We start from the raw sequence: 25349 nt of genomic DNA on the forward strand, positions 1-25349 counted from the left end.
ATAGAAGAAAGTCAACCAATCAGTCCAGCAGCCAATCAAGGGATGCGGCTGAGAACAAATTCAGCTGTGTAGCACTGCTACCACTTTCTTATAAACTTCTCTAGGGAGAGAGTAGAGTGGCATTGAGGGGGGAGAAGGCAGTATAAGGGAAAGATAAAAGGATGGTTCTACGTGCCCGACAGTGAAAACAAGAGACAAGCTAACAGGGAATCAGCTGGAGCAGAACAGCCAGGGGCGTACTCTTCACACTCCAGCAGCTGGCCAGCCAGGCAGCTGTGCTGAAGGCCTTTTAACTGGGCAGACTCAACGGAAGCAAACGACACAAACACAGTTTTCCTAACTTTTGCATATTTGTAAAGAGTTTGTCACAAAATAAAAGTGATAACGACAAGTGATCAAGCCCCCCTTCCCATGCTACATAATAAAACAGAGGGAACTAAAGCGCGGACTGCGGGTTCCAGTAGGGTCAGAATCCCAGTTTGCTCACTTACTAGCCATGTAAACTCACACAAGGGACCTGAGTTCTCTAAACTTTGGTTTCCTCATCTGTGAAGTGGGAATAACAATAACCATCATTTAGGATTATTCTGAGCTTTGAACAAGATAAAGTGTGAACAAGCCAGCACAGTACACTGCCAGAGGTTGCTAAATGGGGCTATTCTTAGTTACCACTGCTGCTGTCTGGAGTCCAAATATGCAATGTTTAGGCAGTTCAAGGAAATACATTTCTCAGAGGTTATTTTCATTACAGAAATTATATTTAAAGCAATAGTTATTGCTTTAAAAAGTTATTTTGTTTCAGAAAGTTTTCTCATGAGCAGAAAGACCAGCCTTCATGCATTAATCAAATCTAATAAAACAGAGATAATTAGTTTAGAAAAACTTATAAATTCTCAAAGTATACAATGGAGCTGCAGAATACTAGATCAATATTTCACATTTAGAATAAAAATTTTTCTATGACTGGCAATGAACATTTGGACTTTATGCTTGGTAGATGCTTGCAATGAAAGAATCTCAACTGAATTTGAACTGTGGTAATACAACAAGGTGGAGGAATTCACCATGGAGGGTGGGGGGGAAATCCCAGTGCCTATAAAACTATGTCACATAATGTAATGTAATAAAAAAAAATCATCCTTTTGAACAATCAGTGCTACCATTGATTAGTATTTACAAGAATTAAGATTCCGAGAAAAAAATCACAGAAACCTCATTTTCATATGGAGAAGCATGACCAAACTGAAATGCAGCTAAAAGGGACAATTTTTAAAAGCAAACCAAAGTTCACAGTCAGAAGATATCGAGAACTAGAGTCACAATAAATTCCCCGTGCTAATTCTGTACGGAACTTGACCTCTGAAAGGATTCTAGTAAAAGTCAGTTAGACTTTCTTGACAGACTTCAAGTGACAACTAAAATAAGAAAACTTACAAAAGCTGACCAATTCAAAGTAATCGTCATGATTCTCTGACACCTTCCAGGGAAAGTTCAGGCGTCTTAGGAACAATGAACCCAACATCACCACAGTTGATAATAGCAAACGCACCTTGACAGATACGGCCTGTGGCAGCAACGACGCCAAAGCTGCTTTTCTCAAATAGGGCAAAAATTTTATTGATGTGATTATACATTATTGATTGTATTTTTAAAAAATAAGACATTAAAAATTTGGAGGGCAGGGTCTCACACAGACAGGTTCACTCCCAACACCTGCAGCGGCTGTGCTCAGCCTGGAAAGCCAGTGGCTCCGGTGCAGATGGCAGGACACGGGGACACTTGAGCGGGACACTGGATGAGAGGCAGGAACTGAAATCTGGGCACTTGAGAGCCCAGCACAGTGGCTTAGCAGCTGAAGTTTTGCCTTGAACGCTCCGGGATCCCATATGGGCGCCGGTTCTAGTCCTGGTAGCTCCACTTCCCATCCAGCTCCCTGCTTGTGGCCTGGGAAAGCAGTCGAGGATGGCCCAAAGCCTTGGGACCCTGCACCCGTGTGGGAGACCGGGAAGAGCTCCTGACTTCTGGCTTCAGATAGGCTCGGCTCCAGCCATTGCAGGCTCTTAGGGAGTGAATCATCAGATGGAAGATTTTTCTGTCTCTCCTCTTTTCTCTACATCTGCCTTTCCAGTAAAAATAAACACATCTTAAAAAAAAAAAAAAGAAAAAATCTAGGCACTGTGCTACGCGATGAGGACATGCCGGGCAGCAGGTTAGTCCACTGTGCCATCATGCCTTCTCCTACTGGTTTCACATTTAAATGGAGTAGGCACGTTTCACAGATTACATCTCTAAACAGAATTAGAAGGCCCTGGACTTGTTTTCCCTTGTTTATAGAATGACCCCTCTCCACTACCTACCCCCACAAAAACCCAATAACCAAAAACCAATGTATCAACAAACAAAAACAAAAAATCAAAACCTCCTTATATAGGAAAGAATGTCCAATTTTTTATCTTAATGACCAGCAGTTTTTCTAGAGATCTGGGGAAACAACACTTTCAAGGTAAAGCCTTCCAGTATTCATTTTCTCTGGGATCTTGCCAAAGGACATCTGGTACACAGAGCCCCTCTCTGTGTTTAGGCTTCACTTAAAAACAGGCTCAACAGAAAACTGGAAGAGAATAGCAATCATGATTTTAGAAAGCATCGACAGGAAGCTTATAAATCCCTAAACAAAGTAGAAAAAGCTCAACCCAATGAAGTGAAATACCTTAAAAACGGAATCTCTACAGATAAAAACACAATAGTACTACCGTGGGTGGCACTAAAGCAGAGAATTCAATTCTGTATCTCTCTGAAGAAAAGGAACAAACCACTTACCATGGGGTAGGAACATGGCAGTGTTCATTTCCCACAAAGGGTAACCATATGTAACACGCCACATCTAAAAATACTGGAACAAATTTTCCGTTTTCAAGCCCCCCAAAGGCTTACGTACAAAACAACAGTTACCCTGGAATCTTCGCAGGACGGACAAAACTAATTTCAGAAAGGTCAACTTACCAACTCTATTATTTCTACATTCCGAACCGATGGATCGGGCGCCACGTCCGGCCAATTGGATAATTCCAGGTACCCTGTAGCTTTAGTGTTGAGAGTATGAGATAAGGTGCCAAGCTGGAAATGATCTCTATCTATTAAAAAATAGAGGAAAATATAAAATAAACAATCAGCTGTATATAACAGAACAATCATAATCAGAGCTCCAGGTAATTGGAGTATTAGCTCAAATGTCAAGGAATAAAAATAAACCAGGAAGCTCTTCATAGGTCAAAAAACTGATTTCAGTCCATAGATTACAATAATCTCTCCCATAATGGTCAATAAAAAAGCTAATCAGTCAGTGTGTTTAGAGGTGTTGCTCTGAAACGTAGCTTCTCTAAAAATTACTTTACTGTGAATATTAAGAATGACAGCACAGTTAAACAATCCATATACATGTCTTGGCACAAACACATCCAGAATGTTAATAGTTTTTCTTCAGAACTGAACTGTTTTTTATCACTTTACAGCAATTAAGAAGCATTGTGACAACCAAGGTATACAAATAAAATAAATGTATATAATCAGCTGGACCGGCTACTTGTTAAACTGATAAAATATTTAATTAGTACTTTTTAAAAATTGAGGGCAAGCAACTCAACCTCTGTGCAAAACAAATTCAAATATAGGCAGGTATTTTTCATAAAATAACTTCTCCTAGAAGCACTGCTATTGTACATGAAATATTTAACTGACTTATGTTCCACATACAACTAGTGTCTTAGGTATTAATGAAGTCAGCGTCTACAAGAACAACACTGCTTTCACCCACTGCTGAGAAAAGGGCTATGCAAGGGACGGAATGAACTGGCCCAACACTGCAGTGAAAAGGGCCTATATAAAGAGAGGAATTTTCATTTTAAAAACATACTTTGGAGAACAAATGAAAGGATAAAAACTAGGATACTCCAAGTCTGCATAGATGTTTGTCATTTATATTTTCTGTGAAACTAGATGTGCCTGCAGTGATCTGTTTACGGCACACATGCTGTGCAGTCAAGAGTCTGATAACAATACCTTTAAAAGGAGATTCAAGGAGTGGGGCAGGTTTTTGTGCTAGGAATATTTTTTTAGCATATTTGCTTAAAGCTCCACTCTTCTCATTCGGAACAATAAGCTGCCTAATAAATCTTGTGCGGTCTCTGATGTCGTAGTTTTGATCATACTTGCCGAGATTTAATATGTACTGGGTAAGCAATTTCGTCTGTTGGAAAAAAACAGAACAAGACAAGAATACAGTTATTTATGATTATTGATAACTCTGGATAAACATATTTAAAGAGGTAATAAAAATGAATGGTTATGTCAAACAAATGTTGCTCCATAGGGAATAAGCATTTTTAACGCTGCAAATGGGATTCTGCACCAAGGCGCGTGTCCTCTCCTGCACGGGGAGCTAGGTGAGCGTGGAACAAGAGGCAGCCATGTGCTAGATTATTAAACTGCTCAAGTGGAAAGAAAGGCATCATTAAAAAAATAATCATATATGGCAAACCCGCTGAAGGGTCTGCATGAGAATAATGAATGTGGAAATACAACTAAAAACATGGCACTCAAAACTTAATCGGAAAAATATGCAGGACATCAACACATCAGAGAGCGTGGGGCTGGCAGCCCGCTCCTCCAGAGGTGTGCCTTATGAAGAGATACTGCCCCTGGCACAGCAGTGTCTGCACGCGGTTACTTCGGCCTGAATTATGACCCATTAAAGCAGACACATGAATCACTGAACTGGATTACTGCAAATTATTCGCAGTGCATTTAGCTGTTACTTTTTCATAAAAGCAAGCCGCTGATGCCCTCTAAACACCAGGGTAAAAGACTTCTTCCATTTTTCCCCAAGCTGCTTACAGCCTCCAGTAATATTGGTCATTTATTTATTTATGTAAGAGAACAACTTATTACCATAATAAGACTCCTTAAGTCAATATGTGTAATGTCCTACATTAACATACATTGAGATAATTTTAATAATAATTAAGCCAGAATTAGAAATGCTAACAAAGTAGGTCTGTATTTTAAAAATAGTTCTTTTATTGAAAAAAAGCATAGCTTTAATTTAGAAGCCTACGCATACACACTTTTAACTGAAGGTCAAGGAAGATTCAGCGAATGCATGAAAAACATAAACTGAACAGTTGATCATTCTATATGCATAAAAAGATGCAAGCAGGATTAGTCAAAGCAGACAAGGCTAGAGACGGTTCTAGAACAATAACTCCACGTACACACAGGTAGAGCGTGGTGAACCTTACAGGAGTAAGTGGGTAGGATGATGGCTCTGAATAGAAAGCAACCTTCTTGCAATACCAGGGTGTTTAAAAAGCATTAACCTAGTTTTATCAAAGCAGAATGATAAAAAAACACATGTGAAAATGTTAACAAAGCTATTCTGAGCTTGGCTACCAAAAATTATTATTCACTAATTGCTAGACCATGTGTGTTAAACTACAAGATAAAAAAAAAATCTGTATGATTCCTTAAGAGTCACCCAAAAAGAAACACAACTCAACTCATTCTTTTGAGTGAGAACAGTTTTTTGGCTTTTATTTATTTTCTATTCCTAAAATTAATTTTCAGGATATTAAATCTTTTCTGTATATTAAAAATTACTGAGAGTAAGAGAAGACAGTCAAGGAAGTTACAATTACACCATTTAAAACATGTATTTATTGACTGTAGAAGTTATGGAGTATGTGTAACAATTTTACTAAAATATATTTTAAAAAGTAGAATTCTTTAAAACATGAAAGCTATAGGTATGTATATAAAGACAAAAAACATAAGCAGAATTCTTCACGCCACCTTCATATTTAGCACTTTAATAAGTTTATTCATCTTTAGTATAAAGGCATCGGTATTTCTCTGAAAAATATATTTTGAAATGGTCTTATTTTTAATTTATTTTTTAATAACATGGCCTACAATCTTTTTCGAAACTGAATTTTGTATGCAATTATGAAACTGTTGATCTTTTCAACTCACTCTTCTCTGTAGACATAATATATTCAGTGGAGAAAATGCTGTTAATGGTAGTCTGAGCGACCTAGTAAGCTTCAAGAAAATTCTACTGTTAGGAAGATACTCTTTTTTGCTATTTCTCTTTCATACGATACTTTAAAAAAAATTTCATACTCAAATATGTTACATTCCTCCCTCTAGTAAATGAAAGAAAATTTTTCTGGTACTCATTTTTCTGAAACAAAACTTTGAAATAATTCTTCATCACTTTTCAAATATTAAATCAGATTTGATTCAGGCAAAATCAATGGCCTTCTCAATTTCAGTTCATTCTGACACAAAATACAAACTCTTTAAAAACAGAGTTTCATCAAGAGTCTCCAAAAAAGAACTTCCCAATTAAACCCTGAATTTTCATCATTTACTATATTTCACAGAGATAAAGTGTAGTCCTTTTATTTGCAAAAGAATTGCTATTTGTTAAAATGTTCAAGAGCAGGTTTTTGACATTTATTCTGGTGATACTTCAAAGATTTCCAAATGGTGTTGGAACAAAAATATAACCAATATACATATACTAGATGAAAAATTTTTATAAGGCAATAGAGAAAACGTAGGTTCATTGCAAAGCAATTTTAAACCAGTGTAACTCCTGTTAATGACACGGCAGGCAGAGTAGCACTGTCCTCAGGCAGGTTTGCACACTTCCTCACGCCAAGGTGTGCCCAGGACCAGTAACCCTCATCACCAGGCCAGCTTCAACACGCAGCATTTGCACACAACACAACCAATTCCCAAAAAGGTCTCTGTCCCGGTTGCCGTAACATACCCACTGATTTTACCATGACAATACCTTGTCAACAAAACCAGAGTAATTTTATCTTCAATGTTGGGGCTTTTAACTTGGCACTTCTGACAAAATAAACTTCTACAGCTGGGGTCTCTCCTGCTCTTCTCCTAACCTAGCTCCCTGCTGGTGACCTGGATGGGGCCAGGGCCCAGCACAGAATGGCCGAGCGGCCACCACAGGGTAGGCCTACAGAGAGCTCCTCACTCCTGTCTCTGACATGGCTGAGCCTGCCACTGCAGCCATCTTGGAAGGCTGGGGATGGAAGATCTCTCTCTAACCTGGCTTTCAAATAAATGTTATTAAAAAAAAAAGTATACAATATTTAAGTAAATAATCATGACATTTTAATATCACCAGCAGTACAATCCAAAACCACATAGAGCAAACATGTTTCAATTAAAAGAAGTATTCAATATCCTACACATATATCCATTTATTAAATTTTGATTTCAGATTAATTTTCCTGCAAAGATTTAAAAAGCAATGACTGAATCTAAGGATTACTGCTAACCAAACACTGTTCACGTCAACTACATTCTGCTCAGGTCTACGTGAGTCACCGTGGAACAGCAGGAATGAATCTTACAGATTTCAGAAAAACTGAAAATTCATTATTTATAATAATTTTCAACATAAGGGTATTATATTTTTGCCTAAATATTGACAAATAGTATTGTAATAAACAGGCAATTATTTACTCAAACAGCTTTCTTCTGATGAGTCATGTGTTGTTTAATGACAAGCATGCTTTCTAAGAAATGCAGTGGTTTGCCAGATAATTGGCACAAACATTACACGCCAACTAAGATGGCTGCAGCGTCCCTGAGCAGGCTGTGGGGTGTCTTACAGCACGGCCCTCTATGTGTGTGCTCCACGGCTGAACACAGTGTTAGACAGTGCGTAACGACCACCGACAGCTTAGCACAAAATAATAGCTTTGAGATACTATTAGCATAAAGGCACAAAAACATAGAACTCAGCATCATAAATACTAATATTGGCACCATACACTCATCATTTACATTTGCTAATTTTTTTTGAAAAAAGATTTATTTGAAAGAGAAAGCGAGTGAGTACAAGAGAACAGAGAAGCAGACAGAGGGGGATCTCCCGTCATCTGGCAGAGAAGCACACAGAGGGGGATCTCCCGTCATCCGGCAGAGAAGCAGACAGAGGGGGATCTCCCATCATCCGGTTCACTTTCAGAACAGAGAAGCAGACAGAGGGGGATCTCCCGTCATCCGGCAGAGAAGCAGACAGAGGGGGATCTCCCATCATCTGGTAGAGAAGCACACAGAGGGGGATCTCCCATCATCCGGCAGAGAAGCAGACAGAGGGGGATCTACCATCATCCGGTTCACTTTCAGAACAGAGAAGCAGACAGAGAGGGATCTCCCGTCATCCGGCAGAGAAGCAGACAGAGGGGGATCTCCCATCATCTGGCAGAGAAGCACACAGAGGGGGATCTCCCATCATCTGGCAGAGAAGCACACAGAGGGGGATCTCCCATCATCCGGTTCACTTTCAGAACAGAGAAGCAGACAGAGGGGGATCTACCATCATCCGGTTCACTTTCAGAACAGGCACAGCAGCCAGGTCTGGTCCAGGTGAGAACCCGGAATCGAGAACTCCATTCTGGTCCCCACATGGGTGGCAGAGGCCGACACTTGGCCCTACTGAGCGGAGTTAACAGGTGGCAAGCACTCATACTAGTGCTACTAGACTAGGAAGGACACTGAAAAACGTATCTGAGAAATGAAGGCATGCTTCAACAGAATTCTTAACTTATCCCAGAGGCAAATTCAAGCAATACGCATGCTCATCTTATTAATCTCTAAATTTCAGGACCAAACAGGACTCTGTGAATTTAAGGTAATGTCTCCACTCAACACTAACCTTTGTTATCAACTTGAAAAGCTTTCTTCTGTAACGTTTTCCTATGTCATGTTTACTTGAGATCTTTTTCTAGTATCAAGAAAACATATCAAAAATGGGGTACAAACATAACAGGACAGTGCCTGAGCTGCCTTCGGCAGAGTAAAGAGCTTTTTCAAAAGACCTAAATCACAGAACAAAACAGAATCTGCCTCTAACTCCATTAAGGATGATCAAAATATCAACAACAGAAAAATACAAACTTCAGTCTCACAGAATAGAAGTAAAACAAATGAACTATATAGCAAAGGCAACATTTCAAAAGTATACTAGTGAAAAAAGGACACATACACAGGATACTAACATAAAAAGTCAAAACCACATACCCCATTTATGGACACATATTCCTAACAAAAACAAAGGTGTGCATGACAGTAAGAAATACATCAACACAGCAATGATCACCAACAGGAAACCAGGAGACTGAAGCACTTTTCCAAGGAAAAACAGTTTATTCCAGGAACTAGTTCTTTACTGAAAAATAATCATAACTCATAGGGAAAAAAATCTAGCCGTTGGTTTATAGTATAAACCACAGGCTACAAAAGAAGCAGGATAAGCGACAGGAACTATGCCAGGAAATCCAAGCGTTTTACATGAACTGTCTCATCTACCCTCACAGTAACCTTGGGAGGCACGTTCAGTCAGTTCTGCTCTAATGCTTGTTTTGAAATATGCATTTGTTCCAACTCAGCTGATGTATTAGGGAACAATTTGGGCATAGCATGAACTTTGTGTGTGATTTCTTCTGGCAAAAACACTATGTGAAGGCAGAAAACATTGCACGCCAATGACCTAGGCTGTAGGAACACAATAAAAGCACTGCAAACACACCTGTTCTGAGTCGCGTGGTGGGACAACTTCCCGTCAGATCTCAGTTTGTCTGTCCTGCTGTTGGATTTGAACTTACACACACTTTTACAGCTCCCCAACACCCCCAACCACAGCAGGCAGAAAGCAGCACACACTGTCAATGGCCCTTTTTTCAATGACACCTCTGAGAGGGACCCACAGCAAACACAAGAGCAAAGGACCAGAGCGTCAGAGCTCTGAGAAGGGGACAAAGACAGTGACATAAGGGGAAGGAATGACAACATGAGACAGAAATGTGAAATTAAGAGAAACAGAAATAGAACACTGAACACAAAGTCTCCTTGTAGCCCTCACCAGCCTGGAGAACACCAGCAGAAGGCCAAGGGTCCTCTCAGCCACAGCTGCTCAGACAGCCAGGGTCCTGAAGGGGCACTCTCAACAGAAACCCTGGTTAACTCAACGACTTTCTCTGCACCTGCAGGACAAGGTCCATACTTCTCACAGTTAGGGAGACCACAGACGATGCAAGCTCAAGAAGCCTGCTCTGTCACTGACAGGACCTTCTTGCTGTGTTCCCATCTTCAGAGTACCAGGTCTATTCACAGTGCCTCACCCTTGCCACCCCAACAACTCTCCCAGACCCTACTCCAAATACGTGAGACTGGCAATCAGGCTCCCACACGGGAATTTAGGAGATGAGGCGCACATAGACTGTAGCACCCACTTTTCTAAACTCATTTTTATTTTATGACACAATTCCAAATGCTCTGGGACTTGCTTCACCACCAACACCCCGCACTAACATCTCTTACTTTGTTACAGTCATAACTCCATCACTGTGCTATTTAAGTGTATTCTGACATTGCAGGTATGGACATGGCAAAGTCCAGCTTCCTACTATCAGGAAACATCTACCAGTTCCACTGGGAGTCCATTTCGAAGCAGCGATGCATACTGCATTGCACCCTCACGTTTCTATATGGTAGTTTCCATTATACAGTTCCTCCAGATGTCTCTATGTACATGCATGATTGCCCATACACCTATGGCTCTTGTATTTTGCATGAAGGTGGCCTTATATCAGACAGAACATATATTTGTCCTTTTAGGATTGGTTTATTTCACTGAAGTAAACTCATCTTTTGAAGCTCCCTAAAACTGCACATTGTTTATGACTCTGTACCCGCCCTCTCTCCTTACTCCGCACAAAGCAAATCACTCCTTACCACGTCCTTGTAAAATCATGCCCATTTATGGAATTTCCTTTGGCCTCTTTCCTTCTGTTTCAGACTGTCAGTACTTGTAGAGTTCCACTGTATTTCAAAACCTCGATGACAGTAAAGCACTTAGCACATTCTATCTCATTCTTTTATCTGTTTTCCTTCATACTAGAGCAGAATGTCATCTGTGTGCGCACCTATAAGCTAACACCGGACTGGAAAAACAAAAGGCAAAAAACAAAACACACCAGGCATCTAGTAACTGTAGCGTGGACAGACTAACACATCAGCAGAAAAGCAAACGCACAGGTCAGACCCTTTGAATAGCAGCCGCTTACCTGCTTTGAGTTGGTTAAATACAATTTCGCTCCCAGATTCAAAATTTGCAGTTTTACCAGATCATCTTCAGTAGTGAAGCTTTTAGCCATCTTCCTCAAAACATCAGGGGCAATTTTGGGAACTCGCTCACAATTTTCTCCAATTAGCCACAAAATACTTGCTCTGGCCACAGGAACCTAATATTAGAAGCAAACAGAATTAGAAATAGGGTACTAATAATTCTGCATATTCCCATGGGAAAGACATTTAAATGCTCTAATGACTTAAACTATAATTAATTCAATGCATATACAGGAAGATCCTCTATGCTTATCAACTTATTCAGCTGTTAAATAAACAAAAATCTCACTAAAACCAGTTTCAAAGAGAGTGCTGCTATGGTTTATCTGCTGAATGTCTCTAAAGGCCCACGTGTCACAGGTGTGTCCATGTGACCACGTCTGGAGCAGGGAGGGTGCACCCAGAGGGTGGTCCTCAGGAGAGGGTCATGGTCCACGTGTCACAGGTGTGTCCATGTGACCACATCTGGAGCAGGGAGGGTGCACCCAGAGGGTGGTCCTCAGGAGAGGGTCATGGTCCACATGTCACAGGCTATGTCCGACATGTGACCACATCTGGAGCAGGGAGGGTGCACCCAGAGGGTGGTCCTCAGGAGAGGGATGCTAGGAAGTCTGAGACTGGCTGCAAGCACTTCTTCGTTTGTGCTTCCAGCTTTAGCAGGTACATCTTACACGGCCCGACCCCTCCCAGGGTATCTGGCAAAGCCTGCATCTCCCACGGCCCCACCGCTCACAGGGTATCTGGCAAAGCCTGCATCATCCCAGCCAAACCTTCAGCTTCCAATTCCTGAACTGAATAAACTTCTTCCTTCCTAAGTAGCTGGTCTCAGGCATTTTGCTAAAACAGACTAATGGAGCGAAACCTGCTGCCCAAGAATCTAGATTTAATCAGACACTGGAAAATTCTGGAACCTGTGCTATAACACCAGTGAGCAATTGCACAAAAGACCAGGACAGCTTGCTCGGCTCCAACTCCTGGCTACCGACTTACAGAGAAGACTTGTAAGTCTCCTGCTCCAAACAATGGTTCTCGAACCTCAGCACCCACTAAGAAGCCTACACTCTGGCTCAAGAGGTAGGCTTCTGCTGTCAGCTACAGGACAGTCATTGTGTGGTAGGGCCCAGAAAGCCATGTCTAAGAAGCACTACCAACAACTCCTGAGACACATGGTCAACAAACCACACTTCGAGAAACCACACAACACAGAAAAGAGATTGATGCGTCCATTAAAGAGTATAGTTCCAACTCAAATCCTTGGTGTACTTGTGCATACAGTCCCTGGACACAGGCAAGAACATCAAGCTCTGCTTACAGCTCACGAATCCCGCCCTACTATTGGTCAACAACAAAAAAATGAGGATAAGACAAACGTTTCTAACACTGCAGCTTGGCATTATCCTTCTAAAATAAAGTACATTTCAACATAATTTGTTTTCTTAAAAATCATCGCACTGCTGCAAATTGGAAACCTTCCATCACCACCATTAAGACCAGCATTTTGAGTATGCAAATTAGCTTTATTACTGTTGCTTCTTTGTTTCGCTCTCCCATTCCAAAAGGAATTTGAGAGGGCATGTAAATTAGTTTCTGTGAACATTTTCACCTGGCTTAGAAAATTTTCTTTTTTGAATAAATGAAAAAGATCACAGCTATGTTTAAGAGGTAGCATCATTGGGCCCGGCGGCGTGGCCTAGCGGCTAAAGTCCTCGCCTTGAACGCCCCGGGATCCCATATGGGCGCCGGTTCTAATCCCGACAGCTCCACTTCCCATCCAGCTCCCTGCTTGTGACCTGGGAAAGCAGTCGAGGACGGCCCAATGCATTGGGACCCTGCACCAGTGTGGGAGACCCAGAAGAGGTTCCTGGTTCCTGGCATCGGATCGGCGAGCACCAGCCGTTGCGGCTCACTTGGGGAGTGAATCATCAGATGGAAGACCTTCCTCTCTGTCTCTCCTCCTCTCTGTATATCTGACTTTGTAATAAAAATAAATCTTTAAAAAAAAAAAAAGAGGTAGCATCATTAAGGAAAGATAACACTTTCAATGAAATTCTTTTGGCATGCCCAGCATGGTAGCTTAGTGGCTAAATCCCTGCCTTGTAACTGCTGGGATCAAGTATGAGACATGGACCTAGTCCCGGCTCTTCCACTTTGCATCCAGCTCTCTGCCTGTGGCCTGGGAATGCAATCAAGGATGGCCCAAAGCCCTGGATCCTGCACCTGCATGGGAGACCCAGAAGAAGCTCTCTGGCTTCTGCTTTTGGATTGGCTTAGCTCTGGCCATTGCAGCCACTTGGGGAGTGAACCAGCAGATGGAAGATCTTTCTCTCTGTCTCTCCTTCTCTCTGTAAATCTGCCTTTCCAATAAAAATAAAACACACCCTTTAAAAAAAAATCATTTTGGAATTTCCCAAAATCTTAATACCTCTACATAGTTTCACAACTGTACTTAGCATAAATTGTTAAAGCACAAAGCGAGAGTAAGGACTTGTCTATAACTAAACTTGTATTGCGTTATTTGCCACTACTACTTCCAAAGCATCTCAAGAAAAAAATAGAAAAATACTAAAACATCTCTAGGTTAGTTGTGTTTTACCAGAATCACAATGGAGCTACCAAAATGACTCTGGAACAAAATGCATGTTTTGCCAAGCACCTTCACAGCATTAACTTTAAGTTAATATCAATAAAGCATTTAGTAAGATAGAAGACATCAGTACACTTATGTAACAGAAGGTCTAGGTGCTATTGCAAGTCTCTTCACACAGTTTATAACATGATGCCTTACTGTATACTGATCTCTTAAGAAAGCAGTCAGAAATAACACCCAAAGGTCACACTGCATGAAGACCTTACCCCCAATCTGCCACCTGAAATTGGGCTAAAGAAAAGGAATTGAGAAGTGTATTAAATTTTCCAGTATAAGCAGTCTGAACTGCTTGCCATACTGAAAGGCACCTCTAAATAACACTATACAGACAATTCCAGACTTTAGTCATGCTAGATTTATTTTTCTTAAATAGTCTATTATACATTGCTGGTGTAAAACTCGAATTCTATGACATATCACAATCTATTACTCCTATTTTAAGTAATATCCTTCTGGTAATTCACTTATAATTCTCCTTTGTTATTAAAAAGGCAATCCCAAACAGATTTTAAGAGATTATTTATATTCATGAGTAAGATTACTGACACCTGAATACTCTCAACAGTCACAACACAACTTTTGCAGAGTTACCAATCAAGAAATCTTACTGTATACAACTGGAAACTGAAGCTGGCGGTGCTATCGATAGAAGAGACATCTGCAGTTTTCTAGAAATGAGATAACAACCCCCCAAGGAAAGACTTTGGCATTTAATTATCTATCATCTACTTGAAAGGGAGGGAGCGAGGGAAGGAGAAACAAGAAAACAGAGAGAGGAGAGCAGCCTTCAACTCACTGATTTCCTCTGCAGCTGGCTGGGGGAGGCTGAAGCCTGCAGCTCACAATGCCATCCGGGTCTCCCATGGGGTGGCAAGCACCAGAACCACCACCCCAGCTTCCCAGGACACAAACTAGACGGGGTGACATGGACCCCAGCACTGGAACTGCTTACCCAGCTCCCCAGGATTTCTACGAAGAGAAAGCTGGGACAGTAGCTGACAGGAACCCAGGTGTGCCGGGGGGGGGGATGCTGGCATCACAGGCAGTATGGTACCCACTGCGCCAACATTTGTCTTCAACCGTCCCCCGATACACACCCAGGCAAACACCTAAAACAGGGAACTTCTCCACAAGAAATCGTATCACACTTTTGTGCATGTCATTTTATCTAAAAGGGCAGGAAATGGACAAATTTTTGGCAGGAATCAGAAGCAGTGTTGTTTTGTTTTTTTAAATTCTCTGTGTCCCTTTCTTCCTCCCTTAGTTGTGTTAAAATGACTTTCATTAGCACATCCTGACAGTGGAACCCACAGACAGCTGCTTTAAAAGATTTAAAGCAAGTTTAAAAAGCTGTGAGTAAGAGAATTAGTTACTTTTTGTACTCCACGGTCTTTTCAGTCAGAGAATGAACAGGAACACAGACCAAAACCCACACCAACAGTGCACACGCCCAGGTGCACACACATCACAGTCACATACATGATATAATACTTTCATTATGAACCTCTTCTTTTCAATATTCTCAGAGACAGACTGGATTGTAAATGACTTTGCCCGACGCTTTATTCTAAATGCCCTGAGCAAGTGGTTAAGTGCACTTTTCAAACCTTTTTACCAGGAGGCAGTTTTCCACTGCCATTTTAACCCATTAACCTGCCTACAAAAACAAATAATGATTCCTAGCCCCACCACACAGCTATACAAAGACATGGAGAGAAGGTTTTACAGATCCCTCTGCAAGCAATTCAATTTACAAGCTATTATGCTTCAACACTAGCCCACTGCAGAGTAAATCCTGCAAAAACATCGATTTTATTTATTTGAGTTTGTCAAAGGCAAAATCAGTAGACATGTAAACAAACAGCATACCGACAGCTCATCACATCAAATATTCTCTATCTGGACTGAATATGCATTAAAACTTCCATCAGGGTGAACCATGTCCTGATGTCAGGGCAAAGCTGGGTGCTGCGTGACAGAGCAGGTGCCCAGCAAGGACTCTGGGCAGGGAGTACACCGCACACTCCTGCTGTTTTCCTGGACCGCCCTTGCAGAATCAAACCTTCCAACTCTTCTCCCAACATACAAAATCCCCACCTGCCCACAGCAGTATGTGATATCCTGATGAAGCAACATGCAGGCTATATGCACTGTATTCTAGAGTTGCTCTACAGCAAAAGCAGTATCTGTTACAAATGAAGGCCCTTGCAAAGGATAAAATATTCACAACCAGAACATGTAAGGAACGGTACTACAGGTGGAATCTATTCTATTTGAGGAAATGAAAAAGTCCAATGTATTTACTTTTCCTGTGTTCAAGACCTTAATGAGTATCTATGAAACCTTCAGCACATGCTAGCCTCTGATTTTGAGAACTGTATAGACTGTCATCGTCAAGGACAACCTAGGGAGACTCTACCACTATCCCTACTTGAATATGAGGAAACGGTTAACAGAGGGGTTAAGGAATCTGCCCACATCTCACAGCAGGTCAGGGCTGAATCCAGAGCCAAAACAGTGAAAACTGTAGGCACGATTCACTCCAGTCCACAGGGCAGAGAACCTGAGAGTGGCAGCCAGCAAGCCACAACTGGTCACGGACAGCATGGAGGCAACCAAACTTCACCTTGATGGCCTCATGCCTTACTAATCACCCTGTCCTGAGCTGCCCTGTGCAACAGCTGTCTTACTGCCTCCTGCCATTTCCCCAAGAGGCTGTTCATACTCCTGCAGCCTGGCACACTGACAATGGGGCAATGGGTACTGCAGTTTCATGTCTGGGTACAGGGGGCCTGTCTCTTTACTTCCTGCCTCTCCCAGGGGGACTCTGGTCCTTTCACTGGGTTCCAGTGGCTTCACACCCCACCCTGAGGAATTCAGGATGAACAGGAGAGTCAGGAAGACAGAGGCCACATTTCCTAAACTCTCATTTCAGAATGACTGGCTGGCAGAGGGAGTCACCACGTGCCGAGGAGACGAGTACGACCCTGTCGTCCCCAAGCAACAACCTCTCTCCACTTCAAGAGCAGTTCTGGATGGAATCACCCCTGTGTCCTGACCTGGGCTTGCAGGAGCAGTATTCCTTACCTCCCTCTTCTGGGTTATCTGTCCTCCACCCCTTAACACTGTTAGAGTTCTGCAGGACAAACTATGAATTCTTGCCTCCTTGCCCCAATTCACACATTTCATCTTCCTCAAATGTTAAATAAGTACAAATGACCCAGTATGAGGTCACTGGTTTTTTTTTAAAAAAATAAGATTTATTTATTTGAAAGGCAGTTACCCAGACAGAGGTCTTCCATCTGCCGGCTCACTCCTTAAATGGCCACAATGGCTGGGACTGGGCTAGGCTGTAGCCAGGAGCCAGGAACTACATCCAGAACTCCCGTGTGGCTGTAGGTATCCAAGGTCATGGCCCATTTTCTGCTAGTTGCCCAGATATATTGGCTCACCTCTAACACACATTCAGCAAACTCTACTTTTCAGAATAAATCTCATTGTCAAATCAACACTGATCCCTCCTTGCATGATTTGCTTCACTGTTATTTTCAAACATCTTCAGGAGAAATACCAAGTTACTTCATTCTTGATCTCTCTACGTTAAAACGATGCCCTTCCTTATTATGTATGTCGACTAGGAATACCTAATATGACAGTCATATATTAAAGACAGCTGTCAAATCTTTGTGCAATTAGTTTTTAAGACCTATTTGTTTATTTGAAAGGAGATCTTCCTTCCAGTGTCCCACTCCCTGAGTGGCACACTGAATGGGGCCAATGCTAGGACTGCCTAGTGAGTGATGGGGGACTGATCTCCTGGGCCATGTGCCACTGCCTTTCAGCTGCATTACCAGGGAGCTGGGCTGGAGGCAGAGCAGCCGGGGAACTCCAAAACGGGATGCCGTCCACAGGCAGCAGTGTAGCCAGTGTTCACAGATCCAGTGTTCACAGGTTCAGACTTACTTGCTATTTGTGTAAATTAGGTTTTTTTTTAATTTTATACTTAGTTTTTTCCTTATTTGTCATATTTGTAATTTTGTATTTTTTATAATTAGGTTTCTTCATTTGTTGAACGCATTCACTTCTTTTTTTCTTTTTAAAAAAGATTTATTTTTTTATTTTTATTGGAAAGGCAGATATACAGAGAGGAGAGACAGAGAAGAAGATTTTCCGTCAGATGATTCACTCCCCAAGCGGCTGCCAACGGCTGGAGCTGAGCCAATCCGAAGCCAGGAGCCTCTTCTGGGTCTCCCACACGGGTACAGGGTCCCAAAGCTTTGGGCTGTCCTCGACTGCTTTCCCAGGCCACAAGCAGGGAGCTGGATAGGAAGCGGGGCCGCTGGGGTTAGAATCGGCACCCATATGGGATCCTGGCGCGTTCAAGGCGAGGACCTTAACCACTACACCCTTGCACCGGGCCCGAACGTATTCACTTCTAAATATTAGCTTCTTTTTCATTTTTACTTGCCTTTCCCTGACTTTCTATTTTCAATTTTTATCAACTGATTAAAGAGCTTTAATTATAAATGGAACATAGTTACCATCTGTTTTTTATTCCAGTGTGAAAGTTTTATTTTTAAAAAAATATTTTATTTACTTGAAAGGTAAAGTTACAGAGAAAGAGAGAGATAGTTCATCTCCTGGTATACTCCCCAGTGGTTGTAACAGCCAGAGCTGGGCTGGGCAGAAGGCAGCAGCTTCATCCAGGCCTCCCTCACAAGTGCAGGGGACCAAGGTCTTGGGCCGTCCTCCACTGCTCTCCCAGGGGCACTAGCGGGTGCTGGATCACAAGGGAAAAATGGGCATCCATATGAGATGCCCGTGTGCGAGTGGACTGCGACCTGGAATGTCACAGTGCTAGCTCTCCATATCTGGCTTGCAACTAGCAAACCCAGTCCATTCAGGTCCATGGGAGAACATACTTCATTTTTTTAATTCCATCTTACTTGTTAGTTTTTAAACTTGTAATTTATTTTGCATGTTTCCTTCATCTTCATTTTCTTCTGATCTTGTCATGTCTTGTTTCTATGCATAATATAGCATGTTGCTCAAGAGCATAGCTCAGTTATTCTGTAGACTCCCTCTATGTGGGAGTGTATTCTGTTTCCTAACACTCAGATTCAAGCTACTTGCTTTTAGCAGCAATGGAGCCTCTTTTGGGGGACCATAACCCCCACTGACAAGTGTACTTGAGGAACACCTGCTGGATGTCTCCACTATCGGGCACTATGTTGATCTTGTACCTTAGGAGGAGATATTCTGATACTGTGCAAGCTACTATTATTCTTCAAATTTTCACCCTTAAATTTTTAGATGTTAGAAATTCTTGCTGAATCAATTGTCACTGTAATGGCTAATAAAGGGTAATATTCTAATACAATAATTCCTTCCACATTTATTATTTGTTTTTAAACTGTAAGGAACAGGGTCAACCTCTTTCCTCTACTCATGCACCCACTCCAGTTCAAAAGAAGATTCTCACCCTATTCAGCAGCTTGTGATAGAACATGCCTTGTTGTTGAGGCTAGCCACAGCGGACGCTCCAGGCCAGCTCCCGCGTCCTTCAGACACATCCCTACCATCCTCTGAGCACCGCTCCTGCTTCTGTGTTGGCTCCACAAAATGCTCCAAGTTCATCTTGTTCTCTCTTCACTCTACTGCTAAAACAACCATGTCTCCAGAGTCTTAAGTAGTGAATGGGATAAATCGAGATCTGGCATAGAAAGGAATAAAGCACTATGCTTCACAACATGCATGAAAGCAAGCGGAAACAACAGGTCACAGCTTCTGTGGCTTCATTTCCACGCAATGTGGGGAACAGGAAATCCGGACACAGAGTAGAACACGGATGGCCAAGATGAAAGAACTGACGAGTTTCCAGGACTTTTCAAGAGATGAAAATGTTCTGAAATACTTAGTGGTGACAACTACACAATCTTAATAGTCTACCAAAATCACAGAGTTGCATATTTCAAAAGAGTAAATTTTAAAGTATGAAATTGTACCTTGAAATGAGAGAACAAGCTATGGGCACAAGGGTTTGACATTGAGTACTATTATTTCTAACCACTCCCAAAGGACGGCCCAGGGAAACAGAAGAATGTACATTCAGTTACAAACCCACATTTGACCTACAAATGTGTTTAGATACAGCACACATACACAAGAACACTCAATCTGCACGCGAAACCCATGAGGCCAAACTGCACCTCCAACTCCGCCCAACTGCGCAGGGCTCCATCTTTCTGTTCTCCCTTTCAGATGTACAGAAAGTCTTAGAACCAGATCTTGAACCAGGTCAGTTCAAGTCCCTGACGCAAAGCTGCTCCTGATGACCATTCAACTGGACGATGACTTTCTGAGTGAAGTTCAGCAAACAGCGCCTAGATACTCACAGTGATGTTGTCCAAGAGCTTGGCCATGTGTTTAATGATTTCGCCATGTTGTGCAGGCTGCATTTGCAACAATTTCTTTATAACAACCACACTTTCAGCAACAACAATTTCTGAAATAGACCAAGAACATGTATATTAAACATGCACAATCCAATTAAAATGCAATATACTTGATCAAATAGATAAAACATATACTGTTAGCAAAACACATTCCCTATGCCTTAAAAAATTAGGTTAAAGAAAATAACTACTACATTATCAAAATCTTGGGGTGAGAAATCTACCTTAGTTAGAAATGCTCATTTTAAACTTTATTTTTTTTTTAAAGATTTATTATTATTGGAAAGCCGGATATACAGAGAGGAGGAGAGACAGAGAGGAAGGTCTTCCATTCGATGTTTCACTCCCCAAGTGAGCCGCAACAGGCCGGTGCGCGCCAATCCGATGCTGGGAACCTGGAACCTCTTCCAGGTCTCCCACGTGGGTGCAGGGTCCCAATGCATTGGGCCGTCCTCGACTGCGCCGGGCCCAACACTCACTCTTAAATGTAGATCTTTCAACAGGAAGGAAAAAATGAGTCTGGCATTAGTGACCATTTTAAAATTGAAACTACCACTTATTTCTTTAATAATAATGCCCTTGGGCCCAGCAACGTGGCCTAGCGGCTGAAGTCCTCGCCTTGAATGCGCCAGGATCCCATATGGGCACCAGTTCTAATCCCGGCAGCTCCACTTCCCATCCAGCTCCCTGCTTGTGGCCTGGGAAAGCAGTCGAGGACAGCCCAAAGTCTTGGGACTCTGCATCTGTGTGGGAGACCTGGAAGAGGTTTCAGGTTCCCGGCTTCGGACTGGCGCAGCACCGGCCGTTGCGGCTCACTTGGGGAGTGAATCATCTGATGGAAGATCTTCTCTGTCTCCTCTCTGTATGTCTGACTTTGTAATAAAAATAAATAAATCTTAAAAAAATAAAGCCCTCACATTCAAGAAAGACAGCCTATATATGTATGTATATAATATTTCATATCAATAGAATATAAAGAATAATTGATTAAAACTAAAAACTTTTTAATTGAATGTTTCACAATAGTGAACTCAATTAATAATAAAAAGTTCACTTTAGTACATTTTCTTTGTGTCCTTTCCCACTCACTTGTGTTAAGCCAGATTTCTAATCTACTAAAAGAAAATAACAAAAAGATGATTAAGAAGGTATTACTGGATAATGATGCTAATGATGCTTTGTAAGTAGAACCTGTACAATACAACTGACCTCAATTGGGAAACCCCGGGCTGTTAGCAGGCTGTTGTACCATCAGGTGGGAAACCCCGGGCTACAAGGAGGCTGTTGTACCATCAGGTGGGAAACCCCGGGCTACAAGGAGGCTGTTCTACCATCAGGTGGCAAACCCCGGGCTACAAGGAGGCTGTTCCACCATTAGGTGGCAAACCCCAGGGCTACAAGGAGGCTGCTGTACCATCAGGTGGCAAACCCCAGGGCTACAAGGAGGCTGTTGTACCATCAGGTGGCAAACCCCGGGCTACAAGGAGGCTGTTGTACCATCAGGTGGCAAACCCTGGGCTACAAGGAGGCTGTTGTACCATCAGGTGGCAAACCCTGGGCTACAAGGAGGCTGTTGTACCATCAGGTGGCAAACCCCGGGCTACAAGGAGGCTGTTGTACCATCAGGTGGCAAACCCCGGGCTACAAGGAGGCTGTTGTACAATCAGGTGGCAAACCCCGGGCTACAAGGAGGCTGTTCTACCATCAGGTGGCAAACCCCGGGCTACAAGGAGGCTGTTGTACCATCAGGTGGGAAACCCCGGGCTACAAGGAGGCTGTTGTACCATCAGGTGGCAAACCCTGGGCTACAAGGAGGCTGTTCTACCATCAGGTGGCAAACCCCGGGCTACAAGGAGGCTGTTGTACCATCAGGTGGCAAACCCTGGGCTACAAGGAGGCTGTTGTACCATCAGGTGGCAAACCCCGGGCTACAAGGAGGCTGTTGTACAATCAGGTGGCAAACCCCGGGCTACAAGGAGGCTGTTCTACCATCAGGTGGCAAACCCCGGGCTACAAGGAGGCTGTTGTACCATCAGGTGGGAAACCCCGGGCTACAAGGAGGCTGTTGTACCATCAGGTGGCAAACCCTGGGCTACAAGGAGGCTGTTCTACCATCAGGTGGCAAACCCCGGGCTACAAGGAGGCTGCTGTACCATCAGGTGGCAAACCCCGGGCTACAAGGAGGCTGTTCCACCATCAGGTGGCAAACCCCAGGGCTACAAGGAGGCTGTTGTACCATCAGGTGGCAAACCCCGGGCTACAAGGAGGCTGTTGTACCATCAGGTGGGAAACCCCGGGCTACAAGGAGGCTGTTGTACCATCAGGTGGCAAACCCCGGGCTACAAGGAGGCTGTTGTACCATCAAGACGAAAATATCAGAGTTCAGACAAGTAAACTCTCTTACTTTATAAGGATGATTTACAAATTGTATGTAATTTTAATCTACTTTTCATGTAAAAGTAATGTAGAGAAAGCATATTCTTACTTAAGATCAAAGCCAATAAAAAATATTTTGAGAAATTAAAGTACCATATGACAGAGCCGAACAGCAACAACCTCTTTAAAATCCACATTCTAAATATCTGATGGTAGAAAAGAAAGTGAAAAACGACACTGAAAACATCTGAACACATGCGGCACTAAACGCCAGTACTATAACCGATTTCAGGTCATTTTTTTATATAACATTTTAAACAATAAAACCCCAATACAGCTTGATTCCTTACTGCTGAATGCTTTGAAACTATTTTCATAATTGTTAAAGGTCTAGAATTATATTCTCCAGAAATGCATCTTAGTTAAAAAAAGAAGTCGTTATAAAAGATACAGGAAAATAAAGATGTAAGTTCTAAAGTCACATTTCAAAAAGTGTGATAAAGAGCCAGAGACAAAAAAGACAGTTATTTAAAAAAAACAAAAACAAAAACCCAAACCACACACAGACAACACCGTCAGCATTACCTTTCAGTTAAATGTCTGATCCTTTTGCTGGCACTGGTCTGGAGTTTTAATACAATCTACAGGAAACTACCTACGATAATACCTTGAGTTTCCACATACAGTGGGGGACCATATTTACAAGAAAACCCAGTATTACTTGGAAGTATATGTTCTAAAAAATACTTAGCTGTCTATATCAGAAAGGAACAGTGACAGAGAGGAGACGGAGTTAGCCCCTCGGACGGTCACAACCGGCAGCGCTGGCACAGGTCGAGTGGAGGCTCGGAGTTCCGTCCCAGCCTCCCTGCTGAGCAGCACTGCCTGTGCTATCGGAAGCTGGCCAGACGCAGTGACCTTAGCAGCCAGCACTAAGAGCTGGGCGGCCAGCGTGCGGTCAGCAGCTTCATCCACTGCCCACAGTGCTAGCTCTGGGGATGAACACTGCCTGACTTTGTTTTTCATGTCAGAAGTACTAACAACAACATTATACTCTTCTGAAGACAACCAACACGGGAAAAGGTGATCCAGAGTGACAGAATTATGGAGTAAAGAGTTCTTTCTCAAACAAGGTGCAAACACCAATTTCATATTTCACATCATGGCTGCTATATCATTTTGTCTTTATTTAAACGCAACATAAATCTATAATTCTGAAAATTTTCAGGATTTTACATAGAAAATTAAGCTTTTCTTTCGAAGAATCTCATTCTAATCATTACTCATTACTTTTCTGTTTTCTTTAAACAGTCCCATCTACTCTAAAGCAATATCAAAGAATAACTTTTTACCACAAAACATTACATGAGGGCCCAGCACAGTAGCCTAGCGGCTAAAGTTCTTGCGTTGCACGTGCTGGGATCCCATATGGGCGCCGGTTCTGATCCCAGCAGACCTGCTTCCCATCCAGCTCCCTGCTCGTGGCCTGGGAAAGCAGTCAAGGATGGGTCAAAGCTTTGGCACCCTGTACCCATGTGGGAGACCCGGAAGAGGATCCTGGCTCCTGGCTCCTGATTGGCATAGTTCTGGCCATTGGGGCACTTGGGGAGTGAATCAACAAACAAAAGATAATCCTCTCTATATCTGACTTTCCAACAAAAATAAATAAAAATCTTTAAAAAAAAATAAAAATTACATGAACTCTAGAGTACATATCTCCTCTAGACACTATGATTTTGCAGAATGCACTGATATGGTCTGTACCGAAAAGTTGAAGCTGTTCCAAATGGATGGTTTTTAAGTGTAGTTGATACTGAACGTAAACATGACAGGTAAATTTCTGGAGGGAAAAAACTGTTGAAGAGATGCAGAATGGTCGCCGCAGTCTCTCCCGCCAGCCTCGCTCATTGTCAGAACAACATTTGCCTGCTTTCAGCACCCTCTGCAGGTGAACCAATATTATGCACGTTTTACATGGCATTAAAAAACAGACCTTTGTGAAAACGGTAAACTAAGATTTGAAGTGAAACAAAACTTGCTTAAGTCTTACTGGGGCAAGACAAATACTGTTGCTTCATCATACATTTTAACAATAATCTTAGAAAACTTCCCAGTATGTGTGCACTTAAGTGTGTTGCAAGGATTCAGGGCTATTTACCAACAGGAAAGTACAATTCAAAGTTTATGAAGGTTACAACTTTCACTCATCCTGGAAAGTCCCAGTTATAAAGTACATGAACGTGCGAAGAACCTGGACTTACCGTCCCTGCTGGAGAGGAGACAGACCAGGCCATTGAGGCACGAGTCGGCAACTTCGGAGATGCTGGTGGCACATCTGCCCACAGTCTGGATGGTGGCTGCAGCAAACTGCTTGTCCTGGCTTTTGACGTAGGTCTACAAAACATTTCAGCGAATCAAGAAAACACGCTGCATTAAGGACCATAAGACATGCAAGGAAGTGCAGAGCACACAGTCTTCACACAAGCACAGTAGAAGGCCTGCTGTTTTACTTTATTTCGCTTTTGAACTTCAAGAAAGTGCACACCTACCAGCCAGGCTCATTCACCTGTGGTCACAGAGCAGCCATGCAAGGACAGCCATTAGTTCAGGCAAAAGACTGAGAGATGATGAGAACTCTCTCTGGAGGTTTT

The 25349-nt window shown here is 42.4% G+C and overlaps 1 protein-coding gene across 1 annotated transcript in view; it reads right to left on the reverse strand.

Moving 5' to 3' along the window:
• AP3B1 (adaptor related protein complex 3 subunit beta 1) overlaps positions 1-25349 on the reverse strand; it is a 192846-nt gene that overhangs the window by 91823 nt on the left and 75674 nt on the right. Inside the window, exons 13-17 of the mRNA XM_058656402.1 lie at positions 24960-25092; positions 20263-20372; positions 11160-11336; positions 4060-4246; positions 3004-3134 (exon numbers count right to left, since the gene is read on the reverse strand). Coding sequence (XP_058512385.1) covers positions 3004-3134; positions 4060-4246; positions 11160-11336; positions 20263-20372; positions 24960-25092 — 738 coding nt within the window. The remainder of the gene's footprint in view (positions 1-3003; positions 3135-4059; positions 4247-11159; positions 11337-20262; positions 20373-24959; positions 25093-25349) is intronic.

Source organism: Ochotona princeps, chromosome 28 (genome assembly GCF_030435755.1).
Source record: "Ochotona princeps isolate mOchPri1 chromosome 28, mOchPri1.hap1, whole genome shotgun sequence".
NCBI classification, from domain to species: domain Eukaryota; kingdom Metazoa; phylum Chordata; class Mammalia; order Lagomorpha; family Ochotonidae; genus Ochotona; species Ochotona princeps.